At 40.4% G+C, this 23,741-nt stretch overlaps 1 protein-coding gene across 1 annotated transcript in view; it reads right to left on the bottom strand.

Annotated features, from left to right (window-relative positions):
- The window catches only part of ARHGEF4 (Rho guanine nucleotide exchange factor 4), a 176,653-nt gene extending 173,040 nt beyond the window's left edge, over positions 1–3,613 (bottom strand). The window contains exon 1 of the mRNA XM_068145262.1: positions 3,445–3,613. Within this exon, the coding sequence (XP_068001363.1) occupies positions 3,445–3,483 (39 nt within the window). The 5' untranslated portion in view covers positions 3,484–3,613. The remainder of the gene's footprint in view (positions 1–3,444) is intronic.
- Positions 3,614–23,741: the final 20,128 nt, after the last annotated feature.

The raw sequence follows: 23,741 nt of genomic DNA, 5'->3' as shown, positions 1-23,741 counted from the left end.
AATGATGGTCAGAAAAAAGGAACTAAACCACCAAGTTTAGGGGGAAGTCTGATCTTTCAGGATAGGTGAATATCTGGTGAAACAAATATGAGACCTAGAACTGCTACAAGTGTGTTTGATTTCTTAAATCAGAACAAAAGTCCTTCAGAGAAACACATATGTTGTGAGCAAACTCTTCAGTCCAAGTCATGTAAATGCAAGCTTGGTGTATTGTTCAAAGAGAAAACCAGCGTTTGCTTCAGATCCAAAATCTAAGCTGGATGGGTTGTAAACACTAACCAAGCCAATGACACACATTTCTGAGAAGAATTGAACAACAGTTGTGGCCAGTGAGAGAGAGAAAAATGCCCAATGCTTTGAACACTGAATCTGATACAAATTGGGGTTGTCCCACAGCTGTGCAATACCGTTTCCTGTGGCAACTGCAGCAGCATGGCTCCCAAAAGCTCTGCCTGCAACTGGTGACTGCAGCAATCCTTGTTCAGGCATACATGGCCCTTTTCAAGAGGCCAAGAACCGTTTAGCTGGCATTAGTGGCCTGGAGCTTTGGTTCAAAAGAACAATAGGTGTACTATTTTAGAGGCATTAAAGGTATTAGTGGCAAATCTGCATTGTGCCTTGTTTACTGCTGTACCAGTGGTATTAGACAGGAATTGAAAATGACTGCAATAGGCTGCTTGATTTGAAATGTTACATGCTGTAAATGAAAACATGATTTTTATTATGGCAATCACTATGTAAAACAGGAGTATTTTCTGGTTTTGAAATTAAAAGAAACAATAAATACTCCCACAAACTTTGCTGCTGCACTTGTCAAAAACTGATCATTTCAGCCATTTACATGATTTTTCATTTAATGAGTTAGCCCTTGATTAGTGAGAAAAACCATCAGCTAAAACCAATACAGCCTCAACCTCAACAACTCTTTCCATTCTCTTGGCATAACTAAAGATAAACATATTAAGCCTTTAAATGGATTATTATGGGGAAAAAAATCTTGATTGGCCAAGATATAACAGGATATCTCTGCTGACACATTCAGAAAATCAGATGTGCATGCAATTTTTTGTCTACTTTGATCAGACAGTGAAAGCTCCACACATTTATGCATCCTAAACTCATAGTTCTGTTCTATGAAACAGACAGGAACAAACGAGGGCAAGCAGGGGATATCAAGCTTCCTGCCCTTACAACTTTGCCCCATCATCCTGAACCCAGCTCTAGCTCCCTCCTAAAGATGTGGGGACAGTTTTATGCTGTTCCCATGTTTTCCATGCTGCTCCCATCAACAGCAGCTCTGATGCATCTTCCAGAGGAGGACAAGAGGCCCCACAGCAAGTCTGCTATAATGTCAACTGCACTTGTCTCAAAGCTGAGGGTAGGTTTATAAGCAGTTTGGTTCAGGCTACTTTTTCTTTCCAGTCATGTGAGGGCAATGCTTGTAAAGTTCCCAGCCATGGTTGTGGGGATTTTAGGAGCTAAAATCCTATTGAGAAACATGGCTAAGACCTCAGACTGCATTTCAAGTTATTTGGGTCATTCACTCAAACTATAAGAATATCAGAGATTAGCACAGTGTGCAGGGCTTGTAAAACACAGCTCTAGATATACTGTGGTTTGGGCAGCTTTCAATTAAGAGCTTTCTATTTCAAGAAAACTTCACACAAAACAGTGAAGAAACTTTGATAGTAATAGTCTTATTTTTACCCCCATTTGAGATGTTTGACCAACTTCGCCAACTGTTAGATTTAAGTCAGTGAAGGCAAATTGAAACTCATAGACATAAATTGACCCTTGCCAATCTCTCAAACTGAAACCAATACAGTTGTCACAAGGCTGTTGCAAACTAATCATCTTCAGAATTAATCCACTAAACACCATACAGTACAGTTGACCTCTACCAGTTTTACTCAGTCCTGTTTTTCTCAAAATACTAGTGTCTTAGTGCTATTGTAGATGTCTGATCCTTATGAAAAGGATCAAATATTCAAGTAAAATATTTACATACTGTTTCGCAGCAAGCTTTATGCTGAAATATTTCAAAGTCAAGGCTTGTCATGTGAGAAAACAGCAATGCAATTATAATGAGTCAATAGCCATAGTTCGGTAACAGAGAAAAACCTTCTTATTGTTTTTTACTGTTCCTTGCTTTTACCTCCCAAAACCCATAGTGTTTAGAGTAACAAAGTAATTCAGGAAAAGCTAAGCAGATATTTTCAACCCATATGTAGGCAAGTTTTAAGACCAGCTCCATACAATCTCCCTAAGGAAGGTTGCCAAAAATGAGGCCCATGTTCTATTTAGAAATGCTACTGTTTTCCTACCAACCATCAGGTGGTTGCAGGTGCTAATTGTAGCTACACGTTTTAGGATTAAAAATAAACCTTTTCCCACATTTATTTCGAACAGCAGTTGGTCTCCACAGAGATACTCTGGAATGAGATTTACTGCTGACTTTACACTACGGCTCCAATCCTGCTGCTCACTTTACCAAATAGTTTGGCATGCAAATGTGCAAATGACAACATAATGGGAAGTTGGAATTCAGCTGATTAGAGTTATTCTATTTCTTTTTTTTTTTCTAAGTTAGCATAATTCACTATTGCGCTTCAAATTCCATTATTTTAGAACAGGGAATAATCCAATCAGATTAAACTTTCATTTCCTTTGCCCCACACTTCTCCAAATAATCTGCACGTTTCAATGCACACAAAACCTGCAGCACATGCTCCAGTTGCAACACTACTGAGTCTAATTCTGAGCACGGTGAAAGCCACAGCTGGCACTCAGGTCTTAAACAGCTACGTCAGTCAAACAGCAGACAGTACCAGGAATTCGGTCATAAAATTGTAGAATGTATTACATTCACAGAAAAGAAAATTGTCCCCAGAGATTTACATACCCATCCCTGAAGATTAGATCTTTGATCTGGTTGTTAAATAATAAGAAATATTCTATTTATTGGTCACATTTTTATAATTTATTTTGTATCCAAAACATTTTCAGTGGTGGTGGTGTTCCATTGCTCACTTTGGTGTGTTTAAAATACAACAAACTTCAGAAAAACACCACAGAAATTAATTATCATTTGTTTCTGCCTCACAAAAGGCATCTTTCACTGCTAACAACTCCCTGTGATGGCTGTGACTTACATCATAAATTTTATGGTTTTCATCATGTAAGTATCTGTCAATGTAAATCCACAGCAAGTGTTTCCTTTTAAATGTAGCAGAAAATAACCACTTTCTACAAATCAAACGTTAACATAGCAAAACAAATTGCAAACCTGTTGAGCATAAGTTAGTTACTTACTGGGCATCAGTTCTCAAGAAAACTACTTTCTACATTCCTGTACAAAGACTTCAAATCCAAGTTTCTCTCTTTGCAAAACAAAACCAAACCAAACAAACTCCCACACTCAGGAAAAAGTTTGAAAATGCTTACCTTGAAGAAGCTCCGAAGAAAATACATTATACTTAGCATTTTGGAAGGCTTAAAATGAGGAATTGTTCAGTCTTTAGAACATCCAAGGCCTGGGTGAATTCCTATGCTCCTGCTGTGTCTTTAGTTACATGCTTTCTTGTTGCTATTTTGGACGGTCTTAGTACGAGGGAAGCATATGAGCCATGCCAGGAGCTTATGCTAAGGAGTTGCATAACAATTAGGGCTTATCTGTGCTGCGCTGTACAGTACAGCAATGCAAACAGGTTTGTTCACAGTTTACTAGCCCCAGAACACTTCTACTAGGCATGCCCAGAATGATGCCATTGTATTTGCTAAAGAAACTAAAGCTATTTGTGTGTGCTTCTAAAAGAACTGGAACTACAAAGGACAGCACATGTTCTCTTACATCCCCCCCAGCTTTTGCTTTTGCCAGCTGCAAGTTCAATCGGTGTAATACTTGCTGCAGCATTTAAAAGCAAAGGCTCCCACACTGAGCTTTCTAGTTACTATCTTTAAAGGTAAGGAAAAATTGCAGAACAAGTCTTTTGAAGTGCAGAAGAGTAAATGCAACTTCAGTTTCTTCTTTTTTCTTGCTTAACATTAAAGTCTCGTAAGCATTATCTGTGCCTCAGTAACATTCAGCAGCACAGGGATGCAGCTTATGCCACGCAGTGAAGAATTTATCAACAGCTGGGGGCCAGGACGCAGAGTTACAGGTGGGCTGCTCACAGTGTACTTAGAATTAAAGACAGTAACTACAAAGTGCAAGCAAGTCGCAGGGAGAGATCATTCTGCATTACAAAAATTGTTAGGCACAGCCTGACACTGAATGCTTTCATTTATATTTCAATCTAACTATGGCTTATGTTTCAACTACTCAGACCACTCACATTAAAAATCTTTACACCATGCAGAGGTGTTTTAAGGAGGTGCTCCAGAGTACCTTCTGATGTTCCAAGATGCCTGCCACAGGGCACTAAATCAGACAGATGTGTAGTGTGCCCAGCACAGCAAGGTGGAAGGAGGGACACAATTCTGCAATATGGCTGATACCCCAGACCTTGCCCAAGACTAACACTCTCTAACATGTAAGAGACTCTTTTACTTGGTCTGTACAATAGGGGATGTCTGTCATCACCCCTCAGTAAGCTCATCCCCCAGTATTGTAAACCTTTCTATAGCTTCCAGCAGTCATTCCTGTTGGGCTATTTCAAATAGAAATCTTATTGTTTCAGCAATACATATAAATAAGACATTTATGCATAAATCTCACACTTTAGAGCAGGAAGTCATATTTTGTGACACACAGCTTCTCTGTCATTGTCAGAACAGTGTAAGTTCTGACATGTGCAGCCATATGGAAGGGCACACCTAACGTGTTAGAAAACAGGCCAGTAATCTGAATCACAATGCAATATAGTCTGTGGCTTGACTTGCCAAATGACTGCTTCAATGAAGCGTGGCCCTGCCACCTCTTACCATTTCATAGATATAAAAAAGAGTGTTTTCCCTTAAATCTTAGTTCTACAAACACACATATGTCAATATTATATACATACAGAAATCTTTTAAAGTAAACTTTTGGCCCACATTTTGGGAGGATAAAAACTTCAGATAAAAATTCTAAGATGACTCAAAGCAATTAGATATCCAATGTTAGTTTTCAAAACATCTGGGAGGGAAATGGGCCTGGCTCATGTGTTTTCAATACTACTTTTCTTTGTTAAGTCTTAAGTTTGAATTCTTTTGAAAGATTGCTTCTCATGATTTATTCTGAAATTACTATCATTCCTTGAAATTATGATCAACCTTCTAAAAGCTGCTTGTTTAAGAAATTGAAGTCAGACATATTTCCTGTGTGCCTCTCCTAGTATTGACTCAATGGGCTATGCTCACAAGGTTCAGCTGAAGCAGTTCTTTGCCCAAGCCCTGACGTCAGACTCTTTGAGCAGAGGGAAATGGCCACTCAGATGAGTAGAGCCCTGTGGTGCCTTGATATTTATTTTTCACAAACAGAAAGGAAAATAAAGCTTTCTTTGAATTAGGAGGGGTTTAGTAACAATCAACCCATGCATGAGAAAACCTAGATTTTTGCTCCCTGAAGTATCTACAAGTATTTCTAATTTCTACGGAATTGCCCATGTTGCAAAGAACATGCCAGAAGCAGGTCATCGCCACTGGCCAGGAGCATTGCCTCAAGAACCTGGCTCCCTTTTCAGTTGCTTATCTTTTCTGAAATTAAGGCTAAAGCTCACCTTCCCATCACTCACCCTATTCTTCTACATTTTACTTGTTCATGGGTTGAAATAAGAATGTTCCCTTCCTGTTCATTAGCTGAGACCTTTCCCTCAGATAGGTATGTTTTTTGTTGGACTTTAGTTCACCGCATAGGATGTGCAAATTGCACAATATTCCCTTTATTCTGCAATTCCTTAAAGACAACACTACTACTACTGGAATTCTGCTGTCCAAAACTTCAGAAACATTACAAGAAATTTTCCAGAACATCACTCTACTGCAGATAGACTGGGGTTTTCACAGCCAACCTATCATATTTTTTTCTCCTTCCCTTTAAAGCAAATAATGGTCTCCCACATGTTCACTAACCACCAAGACCATTTTCAGAGTGAGGAGTTTATCTCTTAACAGAAACCTTGCTTGTAAAACTGAGGCGATCAGTTTTTTAGTGTATGATTCTTTTGGTCAATGAGAATTTGTTCTCTTTGGTGTGGGCATAGAACTGTTAATCTCCAAGTGCCCAAGGCCGGCCACTATAGACATTTTCTTACTGATACACTGTCTAAACCTACATTCCTTTTCTGATTTTTATAGAACAGATGAAAACTGTCACTGTCTCATGGAACAAAATATCCACTTTTCCTTTTGCTACCATAGCCAAAAATTACTGTTTAAACTGACACTGTCTTCAGCAGGTCAGACACTACAGGATGCCTAGACCAAAACCATTCATCTAAAGTTAGCTACCAAATCTTTGCAGAACACTGAGACTAGGATTATCCAAAGGCAGACAAGTGGCACTGAAGTTCCACTACTGTACTAGTGGAAGGCTTTTCTTCCCATGATTTCAGCTATTTGACCACTTCATGTACCAATCACTGGAGTTAGTTTAGCGCAGTTGGGTATTATGTAGATTTATCACATTGGCTTCCAAATCAACTAAATGTTAGAAAATATATTGATATCATTCCAGGTTAATGACTGCAAACATCAAACATGAGTCTTGTGTGTACATCTTACAGTGAGGATGGGGACTGGACACACCTCCTTGCCTTTTTTGGGAGCATCATATACTTCTGCAAGATTCCTCCAAGGAACAACAATTTTATCCTATGTTGTCTTCCTTTGGAGTACAAAGCCTAGATATTTCATTGTTTTCATGCCAGTAAAGACATAACCATGTTCTATTTAAAAAAGTCTTTGAATAAGTCTCAGTGAAACCTTAATTTATATCTCCAGATTTCCATATTTTGAAATACTGCAAAAAAGCTCCAATAATTGAGATTCTAAGCTGCCATCCTGACATAGGTACTAAGGGACACTTCAGGCAGCCATCACTAACAGCCTAAGCAAGATGACTTAAGTGACCAAACAGGTATTCTAATTTCTGAGTGATCGTGTCAGACACTTTGATCTCTAGTGTAATTGCTTATTTGCCTGTAGGCAGTTCATTTGATTACCATTATCATAAAAAGATACCTCTTGATGCAGTCTAACATGTTGGTTCAAGTACTCTTCAAATCCTTCTGATTTTTCCTCCTGTAATCAAATTATTCAAGTTTTCTGTCTTCATAGAAGGTAAAAGAACTTGTGCATATCATGGGAAACTGCACCTTTGGGAGCTGCAATAGGTATTTCCGTCTTTTACCACAGCCTCAGCTTCTGGCTGGGCCAACATTTGTGCTGCTAAACTGGAAATCTCCATGTATCAACACCAGTCACCATTGCCAAAAAAAATTCCATTACTTCTGGACATCGGCAAGCAGCAAATAAATTAGAACTTCTCAGGCTATACTTTACATGACAGGACAGTTTAACAGATGGCTTTAATTACCAGCTTCATAGGAAAAATAATAAAGACTAGCTGAGCAGCAGAAGCCATGGATTGAACCCCGAGAGACATTTGGTCAGTTACGGCACCAGCACTGACTTCTGTCAAAGCATGTATTGGATGTTGCTGGTACTGCCAAAAGGAGACAAAATGTCACTGCTGTCACCATATCTTCTATCCCCTACCCAGAGACAGATGAAGGTATTTTTCTCCAGTCTGATACCTTCATTCAGGCTGAAGCCCAGCCTGAGAGAGACACAGCTGCCTTGCTATGAATCTTGCTCAGTTAAATTCATTTGTTAGAACAATGATAGTATTTGAAGGGCTCATGACATTCAGATTTCTAATCCAGAAAGTTTAACATGCATAACAGAGCAAAGTACTTTATGGAGAGGTTCATCTGTAAGAGCTTTTTGGAAACAATTCCAGGAACAGACAGTGCCCACACAACAGAGAAATTCCCACAAACTGTTGTCTCCCTCTCTAAACAGATCCCATGGCAGATCACTGGGGAGCTTTCTCCCCAAGCAGGTGACATCATGAGGTTAGTTATTTGAGATGGGGCTGGTTTTTCAGACAAGAACTACTTCAAAACTGAGGAAAAAAAAATAACAACAAAGTACTTGTACTCCTGGTACAATTATTTCTTTGATTTACATACAAATGCTAGTTTTGTTAACCAACATGTTTTCAACCACGGTGGTGTTAGCAACAGTATGCTTTTACTTGTAGGACAAGTAATTAGATCATGCATACATAGACAATATCTACAAAATATGTTGCATAGCTATAGACAGAGTATGACATTATTGTCATGTATTGCTACACTTTACAGTGGAAAATATTAAACACAGATCAGGCTGTTGAGCCTGTAAGCACAGAGTCCAAAGTATTGTGTGTAGAGGAACAAGAGGCAATATTCTTCTGCATTCCTCTAACACAGAATGATAACCAACTTGCTTTCCTGCTTCCTGCCTTGTTGATCTGGCAGCACTCCCTCTTCCAGGAAATCACGGCATACCTTTCCTATACTATCTTCAACAAACATTCACGGTGTCTGCCCTCTTGCAGGTGTTTTTCCTGCAGTACTGTGTTGTCTGTAAGATTTTCTGGGTATTCTAGTTTTTATTTCACCATGTTAGAATTAGCTCTTTTGGGTAGGTAATTTTTTTCACAAATATCTTAAATCTTGTCTTGTAATCAGTTTATTCCATAGGAGAGAAGACTTTATTCTGCTAACAGAGAATCCAAGTTCAAGATCCCTGCTTCTGTTTCCACATTTCTGCAGATCTGGTTGGATGTCTAAGAGCTGGACACATCCCATTTCTTAGCTTCATACTTACTGGTTGGCTCTGGTACTTCCTACCACTGGAAAACCCAGTTGTTGCTCACTCTCTACCAATAACTCTTTTCCTGGAAACTCCCCAGACACAAATATATCTGATTAAAATAAGAAAGTATGCACCCCTTTCTTAGTATGGTATAGCAGCTGGCAAGGGGTAAAGACACATATTTGCCAGCATTCATTCCTTCCAACAATTTACTACCTATTGCTAGGCAAACCATGACCTGGTATTTGAGTCAGTATTATAGACAGCAAATACAAACATCTCCATGGGCAGATGCCAAAGGCCCCCAGATCACTTTAACATGAATATTTTAGAATCCTGAGTTCATCAGGCAGGAGAACAGCACCAAACAACCCTCCTCAGTTCATATCACAGAACTGTAATGCACTCTGTTCAGTGCAAGTGACTGAAGCAGGAAAAGGGAAGATTACAACTAGAATCAGAGAAGCTGTTGCAGGCTTGAACTGTAACATCCAGCAAGAAGGGAGAGTGAAGTGTACAGACCACTAGCCTAGCTTGCTTCTGTAGCCATCATTTCCTCGAGTCTCTATTCAAGATTAAATTAATGAACTTGTGAAAAAAAAAATGAAGCTCCTTCAGAGGATTAAGCTGAACAATTGCAGTCACAGCTGCAGAACTGATACTGCACAAGACCATCTGTTGGGATCTCTGGCTCAGGAACCAAAACCTCATATTATTTATCTCTGGGTAGTTCCCAAACACTGTCATATATTTGTGTTCCACAGATTAACTGTGTGCGTACTGACTCTGCAGCTGGTATCTATCAAACGAGTACCTAAGGATTCAGCTTGAGCCACTGATCAAGGTGGCTAAGAAAAACTAGGACATGTACAAACCCAAACTACCTGAAGTTGTTGTTGTGTGCCAGTTATGGAAGGAACAGAGACACACGGAGTTGCCAAATCCTGCCCAGGTGCAAAGACCTGTTCCCTATATGATAAGAACAAAAGTATAGTTTTGATCTGGTTACCTTCCTAAATTTAGCTTTTATCCTTCTCCATTCTGGAAAGCAGTAAGGAATAGAAATATTTTCTAAAATAAATCAAATTTCTCCAAATAATCCCAGTTCAAAAGTCCTGTAATACTTCATAATTCTCCATACCTTAGCAGGTTCAGCATGTGCTGCTTTCCAGAGGTGGCAAGAGTCATACATCATTCCCTCCCCATGCAGGTCATGCCGTCTGAGGACAGGCAAGGCTTTGTCTAGGAGTCCCAGTGAGTTCAGTGAAGACCTGCTTCCTGCCCTGCTTCTAGGCCCAAGAAAGAATATCCAGAGCTTTGCATTTTCCATGTAATGCTTCCAGGCACATTGAGAACTACAAGCTTATGGAAGCATCTCTGCATGCTTATGGATACAACTTGGATAAACAGAGTCACCTGAAAACAGACACATCCATTCCTGCTCCGATTTCAGAAGATCATGCTCATCACTGTGACAAAACTATCACACAACCCTAGGCTGCTAACTTCATACAGAGTATGCAGTTGCCCAGGACATTTGTCATAAATGTCTCTATATACTCAGCTTTTGAAGGAGTTAGAGTTTGTTAGTTTCATCTTCTTTGTCACTTCCACTTTATTCAGATCATGAGGCCTTGTCATTGCATCGTTAATTCTGCCTGCTGAAGTCCAACAGATCCTGCATTCGTTGAATGCCAAGCACAAAGCAATAGACAAAATTATATTGGTGACCCATGGCTGGAATCCATTGTCTTTCCAGTTATTTGCATTGTTGAGTTTTATATAGGTTACTTTCAGTTTGGTAAAATATTCAGTTAGGCTGAACAGAAACATTTGGAGTGAGTTTAAGAACACATGTAGCCATCTGTGTCAATTCATAGTATGATCTTTTTAGATTCACACATCTGAAACTTTTCAAACAGCGATTTTCCACTTCTGTTCTTTGAGGTAGGCAGTTCTACAATAATGACAGATTGAAGCACAGCAGGGAAAAAGCAAAACAAAACAAAACAAACAAACCAACCACCAAACACAGTAATATGCTAAGTTTACCAACTGATTATTCTCACTAAGACACACATTCCACACAAACCCATTTACAGTGACATAACTTTTTCAAGAACAGAGTCCTTGTGTTTGAAAAGCTCAGGAGTAACTCAGGGGAAAAGTTTAAAAGAATAAAAACTGATTTCATTATCCAACTTAGAAAACCTCTCTTTGGGTTTTGTTGTTTGGTTGTTTTGGGTTGGGTTGGTATTTTTCCTCCCAAAAGAGCTACAGTAATTGCATTGTAATTCCAAGACCTTCTCCTAGCAACTTTTCATGCAAAAAAGGGAAAATCTGAGGAAGTATGTCAGTGAGATAAAGTAAAAATAGTTATGACATCTCCAGAGAAGAAAACTGAACCAGGACAGTCTAAGTAATGGAGAAAATTAGAGACACAGAACATTACATACTCAAATGAACTCACACTCACCAGGCTACTTTGTCTATACAACCCAAAGAACCCAGACAGTAATGCCAATAAAAAAATCAGTGGTGAGATTCTCTAGCTAAATACTCTGAACAGCAGCACTTTGTTAGAAGAAAAGTTGACAATTTGGCAAATCTATGTTCTAAAACGGGCCACATGAAGATTCACCGCATTTTATTTTTGCCAAACACTGCTGTTGAATGTTTTAGACCCCTTTGAGAATTCAAGGGGTCATAAGGAAAATAAATTCAACCACAATATCCCATGAAGAATAGTTTTTAAATGTTTATACAGTAATGGGTCAACTTTTACACAGTGTTTGTATAAGAAACCTTAATATTTTGGCTTGCCTTTGTCTATGCACTAACACAGTACTATGTACTTGCAAGTTCAAGCTTGTACACACCCATCTGTAAGTACTAAGCCTGCTTTGATCACTACTTCTGCTCCCATCCACTGCACTGGACCAGTCTTGCAGAAGTAACCTGCAAAAGTCTCCTTCTGATCAGCAGTAAAAGCAGGGAAGATATAGAAATGTAAAAACGCTCTCCCAAAAAGTGCAGTTCAGGCAAGAAATAGAAATGTTTCAAAATGGGAAGATATCGCTGCATCTGTCTTCATGCTGTATGAGTACATCTGGCAATAGTAATTGGACTGAAAGCCAGCTCTATTGTCTATCATTTAGCAGTAAATCAAGGTAGGACATAAAACTTCCTTCTGAGTCATTAAGGGCTAGCTACCAGTTTTAATAGCATGTCAGATGCTCCTTTTTTTTTGCTCTCTACTAAACCAGTTCTTTCCTACAAGTATGATAAACAAAGGATCCAAGAAAACACTTAATGTGCTTGCAGAAGAGATCAGATCAGAAGACCTGATTTTCTCAGGCTGTCAGCTATATACCAAACCATGCTGGAAACAGTGCTCTTCTGACTTACAGGTTATGCCATTCCTTACGTCCTGTTTAATCACTGGGCTTCAAATCATACATACTAATGTTCATGTGAGTCACTACCATCAAGAAAAACAAGATGAAGCCTGTCATATTCCATATGCTCCATGCACACAAAACCAGTTGCGCGGCTCCAGACAGTGAAAGCCGTGCTGTGTCGTGGAAACAAGCCAACCTCATCCTTGCTATAGTCTCCATTTGCCATCCTTCCTTCAATGCCATGTTAAATGCTCTTGTTTTTTTGCTCTATTCATTAGGAAAATCACACCCCAACAGTCTTTTCTACAAATATAAGTTCACTTTAGTTTACACTTCCTAGGACAGTGTTGATTCCTCAGAAAGTAGCATGTTGCTTCATGTCTTGACAACACTATGACAGCTATTAAAATACTACTTAAAACTCTTCTACCGACTATTGTACTGTACAGTAGAAAGTAATGGCTTTCATATAGATGAACTAAGTTTTTCAAGATTAATTCTAAATGCTTCCATTTCAAACTGGAAAAACTGATTCTGACTGGCAAAGGTTGTACATCCACCTAGAAAAACATCTGTGTCCACTAACTGCTTCATTAGATTAAACGCTTTCCAATCATCTAATGCTGGGACCCCTTCCTCAAGTAAATTAATCCTATTTAGTCGTGGACAACTCTTTACTTGCTCAGAGTATGCTATTTTGTTTGGAACCTTCAAGCAAGTACATCCCCACTTATAAAATACCTCCAAGTAAGTAACTCAGCATACTTACCTCCTAATGAAGACAGTATTGCACATTCATTTTCATGTCAGCAATCACAGCACAGCTTTTTATAAGGCTTTTTAGTTGCCCACCAATAGTTCAAACCACACACAAGACTGATTTGCTTCCATTCTAACTCCATATAAGACTTGAGTAATAGCACTTGTGCTTCTACTTTCAGGAATCTCATGTTTTGTAGGTAATAGCAACTTGAACAATTACTAGGAAAATGAGGATTGAAAAACAATCTCATTTCCTCCACCTTTTTTATATCACAGAAGCCTGTGTGGCACATCTCAGCTTTCAGCTATTGCTGAAGACCATGCCTTCAATTTCCTGCAAGTCAGTGAAAGGGAAGTGAGGATATCAGATATGGTTTCAGCTAATACAATTTTTCACATAAACTTCCACTGATAACCAGCATTATCCCAGGAAAATTTGCTTGCTTAGGGAGCCCTAAATATAAATGAAAGCACAGTTTCCATATGAATCCTAACTTTGTTAACAAAACATAATTACCCACAATGAGTTTGAATAACACCTTATTTCTTTTTGCAAGGAATCTGTAGAGACTGCAAGTATCAGCCAAAAATCTCAATCAGGAGTACTAAAGACGTTGTTAAACAAGTATCTGATCTTCTCAGCTGTCATTTCACAGTTCACTTTTAGGTTAGGACTCATAAAATGGTTAGAATTTTCCATATGATGTGCAGCTCTCACCAGGAATAGTTTCATCCTCCATTCTTGAGAAATATCAAGTAGTTCTTTTGAACTCAAAGGATTCTCAATGCTGTTTGCAAGATCTGAGCTTGCTTGTAAGCCAGCACCTTCTGGGTCACCTAAAGGAAATGAGTGGAAGCTGTTCAGCTTCTGAAACACTGAGGTCTTCATCTTCCCAGACACTTGTTATAACTTTTCCAACAGGAAAGGTTACGAGGGCCAAGTGCAAGGTCCTACACCTGGGTCAGGGCACCCCCAATCATAAATATAGGCTGGGCAAGGAATGGCTCAAGAACAGCGCTGAGGAGGACTTGAGGGTGTCAGCTGATGAAAAACTCATCATGAGAAATGGGTGCTTGCAACCCAGAAGGCAACCGTGTGTTGGGCTGCATCAATAGTGTGACAAGCAGGATGAGGGAGATGATTCTCCCTCTCTACTCTGCTCTCATGAGACCCCACCTGGAGCACTGCATGCAATTCTGGTGCCCCAAACAAAAGGATATCAAACTGCTAGAGCAGGTCCAGAGGAGGCCACAAAGATGATCAGAGGGCTGGAGCACTTCCCCTATGAAGACAGGGCTGTTCAGCCTGGAGAAAAGAAGACTCTGAGGAGACCTTATAGTGGCCTTCTCTTACCTGAAAGGGGCCTACGAGAAAGCTGGGCAGAGATTTTTTACAAAGGTTTGTAGTGATAGGATGAGAGCAAATGGATTGAAGCTTGAAGAGGGCAGATTAAGACTGGATATTAGGAAGAAATTCTTTACAGTGAGGCTGGTGAGACACTGGAACAGGTTGCCCAGGTAGGTTGTGGGTGCCCCCTCTCTGGAGATGTTCAAGGCCAGGTTGGATGAGGCCTTATGCAATCTGGTCTAGTGGAAGGTGTCTCTGCCAATGCTGAGGGGTTGGAACTAGATATATTTTAAGGTCTTTTCCAACTCAAATCATTCTATGAATCTATGAAAGGAACTTCAGCTTCCATCTTAATGCAGTAAATTCTGTTTATTTTCATGTGAAAAACCCACATTTCTATGAGTTGTTACAAGTAGGCAACTCACTTTCAGCTAGAAGACTTCTAGAACTGGTTTCACATATACATAAGCTTGTTTTACAACTTAATTTCCCAGGGAGCAAGCAAAAACATTTAATATCCAGGATGTCTGTTTCTCAGGCAGGGCCTCTATGAAACCAGTTTTACCATTCTGTACTTTCAAAGCTAAATACATATGGGGTGTTGTCTGATGTTCTTCTTAGGAGGACACAAGGAGGGAGATACATTTATGCATTTGCAGCACAAAATTCCAGAGTTTGGCAGAATATTTCACATGTATTATGCTGACATGCAAAATCTCATGCTTAAATGTCACTCAAATGAAGAGATTAATCATTTCAAATTGGTGCTTGCTATAAAAGGACATAAGCTGGCAAGTAGGCCACTGGCAGCATTGGCTACCAAGTTTTCCTCCAGCTTTACCTGAAATTAAGTGAATATGTTTATTTTCACTTTCAGCTGTACTTTGAATGTGGCTTCTTCTCAAGACCCCCACACAGAACCACACTGAAGTATAGATACCATCCTTTGACTTCTCTTCCCCAAATAGACCTTTACCTTATATGATGTGTCAGTTTTAGCTAGAGAGAAAACATGTAATTGTGAACTCCTCCATGGGCAAGCTTGGGAAGGAAGAGAACTTGGCAAAAAGAACTTCACTGGGCAGATGCTTTTACAGTTCTACTTGCATAGTCACTTTCATTGGCATTTTGTTTACTGTAAAGTTCTCTTTTTTTTCAAAATAAAAGAACATTATATAGTATGGTTTTGTAAGTTCCTTCTATAGCTAGGAAGGTTTGCTTCAGTTTACGTGCCCCAATTTTGGCAGCAGACAAAAACCAGAAAGATGCACACATGAAAATTGAGGTACTTTGTGACTTTGGGAAGAATGGAGTTGTAATAAATAAGAAACAGAGAGGATGCAAAATGGGGGACACTAGACCAAGCTTGTAAGTAGAGTGAATATGTGAAAAGATAGAACATATCATAGCTGTTCCTCCCTCCTTCCACCTCCACAGTCCTAACAAGTGACGAGTTATGCTCTCTTTTGATCACTCAGATAATCATTTGTTGTATTACATAGAGTAGAACAGTTTCAGTGAAAAAGAACACTCTTACCACAAATCAGTTCAACACATGGTTAAGCTATGAGGAGCAAGCATACCCTTCCAAAGAGTGAGAAACATGGTGTTTATCCCTCACATGGAGGAAAGAAATTAAATGTAAGTATTCTGGTTCCTGATTGAACATTCTAACAAGTAAGCTATTGCATAGAAAGTGAAACCACCATCACCTGATGGGACTTTCACTGTATGCAAAGACCAAACCCATAAAACGATAGGCCAGATAAAATACCTGAGGGAAGATAAGAGAAGAATTTATAAATCCCACTATATACTGAGGAACTGGTGAACTATCAAGCAGCTCCAGGTACACAGTAACTGAGCAGATGTACTGGGTATTTGTATCTTGGGCTTCCTACCTAAGACTTCTGGATATAGCATCTGACTTCCATATTTCCAGTTCCTCAGCTTTTCCCCAAGGATAACTGTGTCTCCCTAAATTGTTATAATGGAACAGCGAACACAAAAAATGCAAGGCACTTGCATCCTATGACTGCAGTGGCACACAAATAATACAGAAAGGTGTGAAGACTCTAACATTCATAAAACAGGTCTACATAATACTAGCATCCAACAGGGCTCCAGGTACAAGGTCTGAGACACTGACTTGTCCAAGATCAAATCTGTTTAATATAAGAAAACATTCAGTTCTGCAAACAATAGTTAACTCCCCATAGCACATAATCACTAAAACAAAACAAAACAAACAAACAAAAAACCCACCACATTCATGCTCTGAGCTTTAGAGCTGTAGTTATTGCACACACATAGAATCATAGAATCAATAATGTTGAAGAAGACCTCAGAGATCATCAAGTCCGACCTGTCACCCAACACCTCATGACTAATTAAACCATGGCTTCAAGTGCCATGTCCAATCCCCTCTTGAACACCTGCAGGGACTTTAATTCCACTGCTTCCCTGGGCAGGTCATTCCAATGGCAAACTCCTAGGAAGGTTGAACAACTTTAGCTTCCATTGTCTTCAGACAAATCATTACATAACATTCATACTCGGTATAATATGTAGTGTACTGTCATAATTAAAAATCTATCAAAATTCAATGTCATAATAACATAAGAAAAATGAGTGAATTTGAAGCTGTGTCCTTGTTATTGTCAGAGCTTGGTAGAACAACTATGCCATAAAATGAGATTTCCGTTCAAGGATGTTCCTGAAATTTCTTTAAAGACAGCTGTAAGTACTGCAAGCTGACACCTGACAAAGATTTTGTTGAAACAGGTTTTTTTTTACTGAACATTTTCTTGTGAGGCTCAAATACAGACACTTAAAGAAGCTAGAATTTGTTTTGAACTGGCAGAACACCCATGACTAATTCTAGTTCCTAGCAGATACAAAGAGCCCTTCTGACTATACCATGAATGAAAACATGTTCACACATCTAATAGAAGTGACTCTGCACCTGGATGTGAAGCTGCCTCTTCTCAGTACTTCTCCCGTTTCTCCAACAGTGCTTCTAACAGTGCTTCCTTGGCACTCCTGTGCAGAGATACAGAAAGGAAGGGGGCGGAAATCAATTAGGTAAAAATTATGCATATAAATAGGGTTAAAGGGACATCACTCTGGTTGGAAAATCAAGCCCTCAGACATTAAGAATCACCATAATGAAGATTAGTTATGTGACACTGAAGTGTTCCCTTATATATTTTAGTAGTTTTTAATTATGTAAGCTAAAGAGGTTTTTACAAGTTCTGTGCTTCACTCAACACAGGAATGAACAATACTCACTTGTTATTTGGCATTATCATCATGGCACAAAGCAAAGGGAAGAAGCAGTTGCATTAGGCACCAAAACAGCCTTGTGTGCTATGGAGTACTGAGGGCATGCTGGTGAGGAAGAGCACAGCTCTTGCTTGCTTGCCAGCAGTCAGCCACTGCATAGGCTGTGGCTTCATTTGGGTAACATATTGGATTTCCAGAAGGAGAGAAGTTTTGCTGTTTACAGCTCTAGCAACTCACAGGAACTCATTTTCTCACTAGTGCAGGCAGTCTTCTGCATGCCTCACAGGTTAACTGGTCCTTCTCTGGTCCTTAGGTGGGTTGGATAATAGGTGGGACACAATGATCTTGAAGGTCTCTTCCAACCTGGTCTATTCTATTCTATTCTATTCACTTTACTCTTCCCATATCCCATCTGTTGTCAGCATGTGGTCATCCAGAGATAATGTTGCTACCCACTGCCATGTTTGTCCTGACCATCAGACATCAGCTACACAAACCAAAAGGGATCAGGGGTATGTAAATGTGAAGTTGCTGTGTTAAGAGTTAGGGCTGGACTGGCCGCTAAATGAATGAATGCTCTCTATTAACCCCTCTCCCCTCATAGAAGGGAACAGGAATAAGGGAGAGAGAAAAAAAAGCAGGCTTAATGAAATAGTAAAAATAAAAATAAAATAAAATCATTAAATCTATACAAAAGCTATACCAAACTTCCCCAGAGTCCAGACTGAACTCAGTGTCAGATGCAGACTGGATTCAGGAACTGGATTCAGGAACTCACATGCTGGTGTTGAAAGTAGAACAGACAGAGTGCTCATCAGATACTGGCCACTGAAGAAGAGAGTTTGACCCTTGTGGTGCCTCAGATTTATACTGAACATGGCACATATGGAAATGGAATCCCTTGTGGGTCAAGTTTGGGTCACCTGAACTGTCTGCTCTTCCTTGCAAGTTCAACCTTTTTATTTATTTACAACCCTTCCACTTACAGCATTCCAATGTGGCATATGAGATTTAGCAACGACTTTGGTTTCTATAGGAGCAAGGATAAATAGGAGCCACTCTTTCACCTTTGGTACTAACTCTAACCATCAGCATTATCATTGCTAGAAGCAGACACTGAAAACACGTTGGTAGCTGCAGAAAGTGCCATCACTGAGCAGAAACTGAGCTGAGAATTCAAATCACTGAATGGAGAATTGGTTCTGCTCGGACTCAAAGCAGGACAACATGAAAAGGCAGCAACAAGTGGGAGAATGCCTTGAGCTCTGAGAGTACATAAGCACTTAATTAAAACTGGAAATAATGACAAGCATCCAGGTCCAACATGAGTAATATCTTCAGAGGGAGAGAAACTGGTCTAAGTAAGGTTTTGCTGTCTTTATGGGAGATAAAAACAGTGGGTGGAGTTTCTTTACTATCTGGCCAAAGAAGAAAATCTCAGGATCTGGTCTATCACAGAGAATAAAATCTGGTGAGCATTTGATGAGGGCAAAGGCCATGCATTTTTGTTCCCATCTTCCAGGCTTGTACTGTGGAGATGTTTCACCTGGTTTGTTTATGTTGTATGACTGTTTACAACATCAAACAAAAAAAGTTAAAACTGTAAGCATCATCAAGCTCTAGCTTCTTTGAAGTAACATTTATTTCCGCAGGAAGAATTGCTGTTAGTAAAGTAGAGACCCCACTGACTTCCGCTGAATACAGCCTCAGCACAAGATACAGGAGAAAAATCTCTCTCCCCAGAGAAAGTAATAGTATGTATATCTGTCCCGCCCTCACTGGAACGGAGTCCTAGGACACGTGCAGTATGCAGGCTGTCAGCAGTTTCAAGTAAACTAGGAGCTTACACTGGGTGGGGCAAAAGCCAGGGCAGCTCACCCATGTTGGCATGCAGGCGTATCCCAGACCATAAGTGTCACCCTCAGTGTAAAGCAGGAAGCTTCCTGGAGACAGGCTTTCCTCCTGTTACTCCTCTTCTCCCCTCTGTTCCCGAAGGGGGTTGCTTACCAGTCTGCTTCTGCAGACTGTTGCTTTCCTGTTTACTGTAACTGCTATGCATACCCTGCGCCTGAGTATAGCTTTGTATACTTTATGCTGGCATTAGTAGTAACATTAATTTTTATGTTGCATTTTATCTTTTTTGATTTCAACCAGTGGGTCTCCTTTCTTCATCCAAATCTCCCTTCCCAGCAGTGGAGAAGTCACTGAGTGATAGAGCAACTGCTATAGATTAGCTCCAGATGCAGGATAAATGTAGCAAACATAAAAGGAAAAGTGAAAGAAAGTGAGCAAGAGCTTCGTCATTATGAGGTGGTCAAAGCTGCTATTTGTCTGTCTGAAAAACATTGTACCGCTTGTCTCAGCCTTGGGTGATTTTCTGAATCTTGTGACAGCAAAAGCACAAATCAGGACTACAGGGAGTGTGGGATATGCTACCACAGATGGATCCCAAGTCTTGTAAAGGATTTCCTACTGGACCATTCTTTTATCACAAGGAAGGCCAAAATAAACACTTAACAAAAGCAGTTTTTCTTCATTCTCTATATTCTCTACAGACTGAGAATTAGGAATGTGAAAGGGAGAGAGACTCGTGGAGCAAGGCTCTGCTGAGCCCCCTGGCGGAGGGAGGAGACCTAAGAAACAGAGCGGAGAAAGCCCTCCCGGCCCCACTCTCATTCCCAGTAGCCCTTGCACAAATACGGAGTACTGGAAGTCTAAAGCTTTCCTGCAGTACACTGATGACAAGTTTCTGATGCAGGTGGTTGAAGAACCAACGAGGAGAGGCATGATGCTAGACCAACAAAGATCTGATCACAGAAGTTAAGATTCGGAACAGCCTCACCTGTAGTGACCACAACATGTTAGATTTCAGTATTGTTAGAGGAAGAAGTAGGGCAACAATTAAAATTTCTACCATGGACTTTAAGAGAGCTAACTTTGTCCTCGTCAAAGACCTACTTAGACGTATCCCATGGGCTAGCACTCTAGAAGGTAAGGGGCCCCTAGAAAACTAGTTCACAATAAAAAAAAAATAATAATAATTAAAAAAAAAAAAAAAAAAAAAAAAAAAAAAAAAAAAAAGAAAGAAAGGAGTAAAGGCTGCAGGAGACCTGCATGGATAAGCAAGAAGCTCCTAAAAAAAAAAATCAAATGGAAGAGGGCAATTTACAACATTTGGAAAAAAGGTCTGGTCAGCTGGGACTATTAGAAATGTTGTCAGATAGCCTCTTTTCAGTGGCACAGGAAGTTCCACCTCAACATGAGAAGTGACTTCTTTACTGTGAGGGTGACAGAGCCCTGGAGCAGGCTGCCCAGAGAGGTTGTGGAGTCTCTTTCTCTGGAGACTTTCAAAGCCAACCTGAACATGTTCCTATGTGGCCTGCCCTAGGTTCTCCTGCTTTGGCAGAGGGATTGGACCCAATGATCTCTGGAGGTCTCTTCCAACGCATAACATTCTGTGATTTGATGAACAACTGCATCGGAAAGCAGCTGCCACTTATTTTCAGCTGTGATCCTACAACAGTTTTTCACCATAGGCTTTCTGTGTCTAGACACCAGAGGCTCCATACCAAGGAAGGACGTGCACTGCAGAGCTCTCTGTAAATAGCTGCTGATTCCTCTACTCTTCCCACCTTGGACTGCAAAAAGCATGCCAGATCTGCAATGAATGATGCTCAGGGATAGACTGATTGCAATCTCATCTTTCTGACACATTCTTGGATTTTTAAAGCTTAGTCTTTTGCTAATTCATGAACACAACTTATTGTACTGTGTCTAGCACAGATTATGGCTGAGTATGGATCTTGTGAGCTGTTGGGGGAAAACCACTGGCTTGTTTTTATTGTGGGAAGCTTTCCCTAAGGCACTGGAGATGGCTGAAAGGGATTGCATCTGGTTAAGGAGGAAATTACAACCATAATTATTAGCATCAAATTGGCTGCTATCTCATTTTGAGCCAGGCAAGCCCATCACATTCCTTCTACCAGTTGCCCCCTGGTGTAACAATTTCTGCAGAATAGCCCCAGGCAGGAAAACCCTAGTGCTGGTGGCCTGGTGAGGGCCACAAGTGGCTTTCACATTTCTCCTTCACCTTCATTTCAGTGGTCAACTCTGCCCCTCCATCTCCCTGCAGGTCACAGTTCACATAATCTTCCTCTCTGGGGAAAAACTCAAGAGGCTGGTGGGAATTATGTGGCTTGTGTTTGCTGCAGCAAAGTAGAGGGGAAAAACAGTGTCACTTTCTGTTGATCTGTCACAGCATGTGGCTCCAGTCTTGGTTCTTCAACTGCTCTGTATCAGAGAGCACTGTAAGCCTCTGGGGGTGGGAATCATCTAGGGGTTATCCAGTGTGGAACTTTCACGTCAATGTCCCACCATTGTACCAAAGGTACTGTGCTCCTGGAGAAGTTGCTGGGACTAAGACCTGGAACATGCTTTGGTGTCTGCGGCCCAATGTGCCACATTTGGCTTTGCAACAGTAGGGCAAGAGGCTTGAGACAGGATTTTATCCAAGGAATGAGGTTTGTGTCTGTCAAATGATCCCTACTTAGCCAAGCCCCAGGCTCTTGGAGGACTGTAGTATGTCTTCTAGCTTAGGTACATCTTTGAAATGGGGAGCAATGTTGAGTATGTGTATTGGGGGACAGAAGGACTGACAGAATAAAGAAACAGGTGAGTGTTTAGTTTTGGAGGGGGAAGGCCCAGGTTACACTGGAGTCACCAGCAGCACCACAGCTCCTGACCTGTATCCTAGTGGTGCTGTATCTTTCTGCACCACCACAAAGCACCAGTGTTCTGAGAACTGGTGTCCTATACCCACTTATACATCTACACCAAAAAAGTATAGAAAGTAGCACTGCATCTCCTCCCTGTATGAATGGTATGGAGCTACTTTGGGGTAAAGACATAAGAAGCTGCTAGTGAAAAACTGTTATACAGGATCACAAGTGAAAAAGTAGCACAGTGCTCATGTGCTCCCACCATACCACACAACTGGACAGGCAGAACTGTGTGAAGCCAAGAGGGCAGAAAACATGTGGGGAACAGGAGAGGGAGGGTCGGATACGGGTTGCAGTAACCTCTGTGTTCTTGGCCACTCTCCAGTCTCTTCCCACCACACACACTTGTGTGCATGATGAGTATTCTTGCAGGCCAGATAATGAGTTCAAAACTCTTCATTAAAACGTAACTCTTCCTCAACTGCCCCAATCACACACAGGCATATCCCCGAGCTACCTGATTGCCCTTCCTGTCCAGACTGAGTTAATTAAGTCTACCAGAGCCAATTCCCCTTGGAAGGAACCACTTTGTATCACACATGTTGGGGATCAGCAGGGATACTCTCTGCACTCGGCCTAATTAGCTGTAATGAAGGGGGAGAGCAAAATCCAAACCCTGTGCTTGGGCCCTCCTCTGAATTTAATACAGTTTCAGACTGACCTGCTGACTTCTCCACCCAAAAGCACTGAAGCCTAATAGTCTCTGGATCTTGTAATAGTTCCCTGGGTCCTTTCACATGCCTCTCTCCAAACCCATGAATCCTGGTTGGCAGGGCTGTAGGTAGGGCTTTGTTTTCTTTCCCAATGATCTTACAGGGCTGCTTTTCTTCACTCTTGTATTAGGAGGCACTGGGCATTCCTGGGGTTGTGTCTTGGGAGTTTCAATGAGAGAGATTTATCATAGAGATAAAATAGTCCTCTTTCACATCACAGACTCTGATGATGTTTTTCAGCTGGAATGTCTTAATGCTTTAAATTGTATTGGAATGTTTTTCATAGAAAATGCATTTCTAGTGTATTTCTTTCATAAAGGATTTTGGTAAACCTCACTTGAGATTTAAAACACATACCAAGTATATCAGTGAGAAAGTAAATCCTATACTTGTATTCCATGCTTTCTACATGCCTAAAAGTGGGATGAGGATGTTCAGATTTGATTCTTTCAAGGGCTTTACAACTATATTATGATGTGATAAAGGCACTTAATGGTTTGCATTGTTTCAGTCTTTCATGTTGGAAATGTTTTAAGTAAGCTGTCCCCAGGTATTGACACAACACTTTAAATCTGCACACATAATTCTGTAACTTATCAACAAAATTCCC

This window comes from Melanerpes formicivorus, unplaced genomic scaffold (genome assembly GCF_026170545.1).
Source record: "Melanerpes formicivorus ecotype bairdi unplaced genomic scaffold, bMelFor1.0.p_v2 SCAF_12, whole genome shotgun sequence".
Lineage (NCBI taxonomy): Eukaryota > Metazoa > Chordata > Aves > Piciformes > Picidae > Melanerpes > Melanerpes formicivorus.
This window is presented reverse-complemented; position numbering and strand designations above follow the sequence as displayed.